The following is a 5,606-nucleotide window of genomic DNA, read 5'->3' as shown; positions in this document are numbered from 1 at the left end:
ATAGGTTTGAACATGAACAAAAAGATAGCGTAAAAATATTTTATTTCTTGATGGTGAAACAAAATACACGCCTATTTATAACTAAGGACCCTAGGGTTGATTCGACCTACGATCCGGGAAAGAATCAACGAAGAAAACCCGGAAAGGAGCTTAAAGCCCGCTCAATAGAAATATCCAATAATTAAATAAAAGATTAGGAAAATAAAGCAATGAAAAATAAAGACTCTAACTAAGCCCAAAAAAATAATACCAACTACTCCTCTTCACTTTCGGCCGGTGGAGAAGTTCGCCAGATGCTCCGGCGGCCGCCTCTGTCGTCGTGGGCGATCCCTCGCGATCGTTCTATCCAGTTCCTTGTCGACCTTCTCCGACGTGTCGAAGTCCGGTTCTTCCATCAGATGCTCTGGCCTCGTCTCCTTTAGCCTCGCGGAAGGTTGCACCGTATCAACTCTCCCCTCCTTAACAACCTCCTTGTCCTCAAGGAGCAGCCCTGGGAATCTCCTCTGCACCATCGTAACCGGTTCCCAAGTCGGAGCAGCTCCACCATCATCCTCCCATTCCAGCAGCACTTCCTCCACGGTACTACCCTCGCTCCACACCACGCGCCGATCCAAGATCCGCCTAGGCTGGACCACGGGCCTGCCATGCGCGAATGCCGCTGGAAACGCTGCCGTGCCTCCAGACGCCCTCTCCACAAACGGTTTCAACAAGTTCACATGAAAGACGTCGTGAACCCGACTACCCTCTGGCAGCTTTAAACGGTACGCTACCTGCCCGATTCGCTCGAGTATCTCAAACGGCCCATAAAAACATCTCGCCAACTTAGTAGATAACGGACGTGCCATGGAGTGCTGTCGATATAACTGTAGCTTCAACAACACTCGGTCCCCCACATCAAACTCCACGTCCCTGCGATGCTTATTTGCATTTGCCCGCATCCTCTGCTGAGCCTGCTCCAAGTTCTTTCTCAACGTCACAATCAGCTCCCCGCGCTGCCTTATCATCGATGCGACATCAGGTGGGGTCGCGTTCGACGGTTCGACCGCGATCAGCTAGACGTCACCACGGTTCGTGAACCGCCGGTTCACGGTTCGGAACCGGCGGTTCCGGTTCAAGATTTGTTGGAACCGGAACCGGCCCGTCGAAGACCGCACGGTTCCGGTTTATGAACCGTGAACCGCCGGTTCACTTGAACCGGCCTAACCGTCGGTTGTTACCCGGTTCCGGGCCGGTTCGGCGGTTTATCCGATTTTTTTTTTTTTTTTGCATTTTGTAAATTGTAATTCAAGTTTAAAATGTAAAAAAACTTGCGTAAATAACATTAGAATGAAGCGATGTACAAATGTAATTTTATTGATACAAATTACAACTTCAAAATTACAAATTACAACTTTAAAATTACAAATTACAAGTTAAAATTTACAAATTACAACATAAAAATTAGAAATTACAACTTCAAAATTATAAATTACAAAAGACTTAAAGTCTTCATTACAATTTACAAAATTACATATTCGAAATAAAGGGGAGAAAAAAGAAATAAAGGAAAAGGACTTGAGCTCAACTTAAATTTAAACTTAAATTTAAAATTTAAGTTGAAATATAAGTTGAGATGCCTACGTATCCTCAATGCTCAATTGCATTTTGGAATCAAAGTCCACGTAGTTCTCTTACCTTGCTTACCTATTTGGCTTGATCGGAAGTATTGGCGCCTACTCTTCTTCGTCGGGGAAGTAGTCTTGGTCGGGTTGTACTACTAGTTTGTCCCAATCCGGTTCTTGGTCTCTAATTTCGGCGGAGCACCAATCATCAAGTAACATGGTGGCTTCCATGTTTTGTCCGGTAAGCCTACTTCTTCTGTCGTCCAAGACGTTGCCTCCAACACTAAAGGCGGACTCGACGGCGACAGTGGAAGCCGGAACCAAAAAGATCTCCTTGGCCATTGATGCAAGGATGGGAAAATCTTTCTCGTGTGAAGACCACCAATCTAGGACGTCGATTTGTTGGGGAACGAGACCTCCTTCTTCCTCATTGAATGAAAAGTGTGAGTCTAAATATAAATCTAACTCACTTACCGAATGTGCCGTCCTTCCTCCGCTGCTGAAGGCGTATAGGTCCGCCAATTGGGATTGGGTGTCGGGGTCATCAACTTGGAAGAAGCCAAAGTTCTATGTTTGACGGGGGGGTCTAGGTCGAACTTGGTGGGTAGTGTTGTACTTGACTTCGTAATCGTGAAAGAGAGCCCGCAAGTCGAACTCAAAATTTCTTTGGAGGCTTGGGAGGTGGGGGAGGTTTATTTGGAATGTTTGGGCAAGGTTTATGTAGTTGTAGTTGTCGTCGTCGTCAGTTTGCAAAGCTCGGAGTGGTTCAAGATCAATAGAAGCTAAACTGTTGTAATAAAATTCTAAAATTTTGAAAGTACCAACTAGTTTCCACTTTGGATCCAAAACTTTGGCAAGCAAAAAAACTGTTGGGATCTCATTGAAATACTTGAGCCATTTTTCAACCATGTAATATAAAACACACATAAGCTCAAGATTGTTTGCGGAATTTTTCATTGCAGTTTTAAAACCAAGTGATATGATCATGCAATGTTCTAAAACACGAACGGATGTGCAATAATACACACCCGATAACTCCATAGTGGCACTTCGAAAATTTTTGAATAATCTATCAATATCTAAAGGGAGAGTTTTTGGAAACTTTTTTAAATACCAGTTTTACCCTTTTTGGCGGGAAAATGTGCATTATTTCTTGATTTTAGTGTGTTTTTTGTGCATAATTTCTTGAACAGTACGCATGAAAGCAGATGCCAAAATCCGCCGAGATTTTATAATTATTTTTATAGAGTTGGCTTCTCTAAGAAGTTTGTACTATTCCTGTTATATATACAGCTCTACAAACTTATTGAACAGTGAATACCATTTCAGTGTACTGTGCACCTCTCTCCGCCACTGCTCTCAAATCCCACCCCTCCACTTCCGCTTCCGCCGCCGATTCCAGCTGCTTTGATTTCGATTTCTCAGCCACGCTGCCATCCACCGCCGCAAACTCGCCGGAACAGATGAGCTCCGCCGACGAGTTGTTCTTCAACGGTCATATCCGGCCGATGAAGCTCTCTGCTCAGATTCTCGATCCGCTAATCGAATCGGAGGAAGGCAGAGATTTGAAGCTCCGCGGCGGATCGGTGCGGCAGCGCACCAGATCCATCTCGCCGATGCGGAGCCAGAAATCCGGAGAAATCGAGGAGAAAGGAGCGGCGAGGTGTTCGTCGAAGCAAGAGCGAAGAGCGAAACGAAGGGCACAAGTTTTGGGGAGGGCTGTGGAAGAAAGTGGCGCACAAGGAGAAGGAGGAGAGGAAAAAGAGAAATAATAATGGCGGTAAGAGGATGGTGGTGTCGGCGTCAGCGCACGAGCTGCATTACACGGCCAAGAGAACGAAGGAGGAGGAGTTGAAGACGAAGAAGACCTTCCTTCCGTACCGGCAGGCTTGGTTCTGCTGTGTGTTGTGTGATGTGGGAGAAGAAGCTTACCATTTTCTGCTGTGTGTTGTGTGATGTGGGAGAGAAGAGGCGGAGGCAGCAAATGGAGAGGTGAAAGGGTTTCTTGGGATATTCAAGTGCTAGGGTTTTTCGATTGCAGAGTATTGGGCTTTTGGCCCGGCTCTCTTTAACATTTTTATTAATACGAATGCTATACGTTATTTTCTTGATATTAGATCGTAAATTTGGTGTTATTTCAACTCAATGGGACGATAAAATTTTCAAGTATTTTTAAATTTTTCTTAGTTTATTTTTTCATGTTTAGGTGTATTTTCTTGTATTGAATATTAAAATAATATACAATCATCTCCTAAATATATGAAATATTTCATTAAGAGTGAGTTGAGAGAAGTACAAACATCTTTTTTAGGCCGTTTATAATATTTTTAATTGCTTATAATATTATAAATACTTATTTTAATTTTGAACTATTAATTTATTGGACTTTGTATAAATATTTTTTAATTTGAATTCATCTTTGTAATTAAGTTTATGTATTGTTATTTTGCCTTTTTTTGAGTTAAAATTGGAATTATGCTAAAGATTTTAAAATTGGAATTGTGCTAAAGAGTTTAATTTGCCTTCTATTTGGGTTAAAATTAAAATTTTATTCATCATTGTAATAATTTCTTCTCTCAATTAATCTATAAACTAAAGGGCAACACAAATATAATTTAATTTTCATGCTATATTTATTTAATAAAAATATTTAATATTTCATCCTCATAAAAATAAAGACATTTTTTATATTCGATTCAATTGAATGACCGAAAGTTTAAATTATTCTTGAGTTTAACTGAATATTAAAATAATACTACTAATTTTATACGAAGTTGTAGTATGTCATTGAATGGGACAGCATCACGATTTCTTACTTCCTTGGATAATGAATCCACTTGCTCTTTTGTTGGCACCTAGACCAGGTAGGGAAAGAAAACAATTACTCTTCCCGCATGTGTTTTGAAAACGAAAAAGATCGGATAAATAAAATATGGCTCCTTTAAATTCGTGCAAGTTTGGTCAGTAATGCAAGAAGCTAATAAGCCATCCTTGAGTAACGAGTTCTGCAGTTTAAATATCACTGTAAATTAAAATGTAAAATATTGGCTTGTCAAAGAAGTTTTATACTCAAAACATTTTTTGACTATAAATATGCACTCTTAGTATCCGAAAGTCATCTTCCATTTTGAAATTTCTTTTACTTACAGGTTGTTAGATTTATTTTCTTATTCAGTTATCTTATTATGGTGTTTTGTAGTATCTTCGTCTTCTTATCAAAGATTCATCTTCATCCTCCTTTCAAAGCTTCCTCTTCCAAATGAACTTCACAATTGTGTCTTGCATTTGTGAAGTGTAATACATCGATTAGATGAGATGGAGTACAACAGTAGCTTTATTATAAAAGTTCTAAAGAATGGAGCTTCTATTCTTAATATGTTGAATGGGGCACAGTTTTTTTAGCATATCCTGGACAGTAAATCATCGAAAAGAAGAAACTATAATAAATGAAGAAGTCTCACATAGTTCTTTAGTTTCATGCGTATAAGGGTTTCAGAAGGTGTTGAAACACCTCATTGTATTCTAAATTCGAATAATATTTGAAGTATGTGACTTTGTGCATCTACAATGTCGACTAAGTTTTTTTTTCAACATTCAACACTTCATTTCCAATATTCCACCACACAAATTCAAATTTATTGCTCAATTCCATCATCTGCATTTAATTTATGGTCGTGCATATCTAGAGGGAAAATTTTACAGCAATACGTAGCATTGGCATACCTGGAACGCTAGAACACTAGATGATGAAAATTGGAGATGGATTGTAAAGAGGGATAGATTTTATCAGCTACAATGTTGGGTGATCCGTTGCATCTGCCGCTCTCAGCAACCGAAATATATGCTCAATTGCTGACTTCCTCCTTCCATCGCGGCGGCAAACTAAATCGGAGAATCGACGTCAAATCAGATAGGATTTTGGATGTTTATAAAATTCAGTTTGATATGTTGCAGTAGGAAACACCAATATCTGGTGTCCGGTGACGGGGTTTAACTTTGGAATAT

The 5,606-nt window shown here is 40.0% G+C and overlaps 1 protein-coding gene across 1 annotated transcript; it reads right to left on the bottom strand.

Moving 5' to 3' along the window:
- Nucleotides 1-263: 263 nt before the first annotated feature.
- On the bottom strand, nt 264-1,004 carry LOC121757581. Its single transcript, XM_042153106.1, has one exon. The coding sequence runs from the start codon at nt 1,002-1,004 to the stop codon at nt 264-266; it is 741 nt and encodes a 246-aa protein (XP_042009040.1).
- Between the last annotated feature and the right edge of the window lie 4,602 nt (nt 1,005-5,606).

Source organism: Salvia splendens, chromosome 12 (assembly GCF_004379255.2).
Source record: "Salvia splendens isolate huo1 chromosome 12, SspV2, whole genome shotgun sequence".
Lineage (NCBI taxonomy): Eukaryota > Viridiplantae > Streptophyta > Magnoliopsida > Lamiales > Lamiaceae > Salvia > Salvia splendens.
The sequence above is the reverse complement of the archived record's forward strand: the minus strand, read 5'-3'. Positions and strand labels throughout refer to the sequence as shown.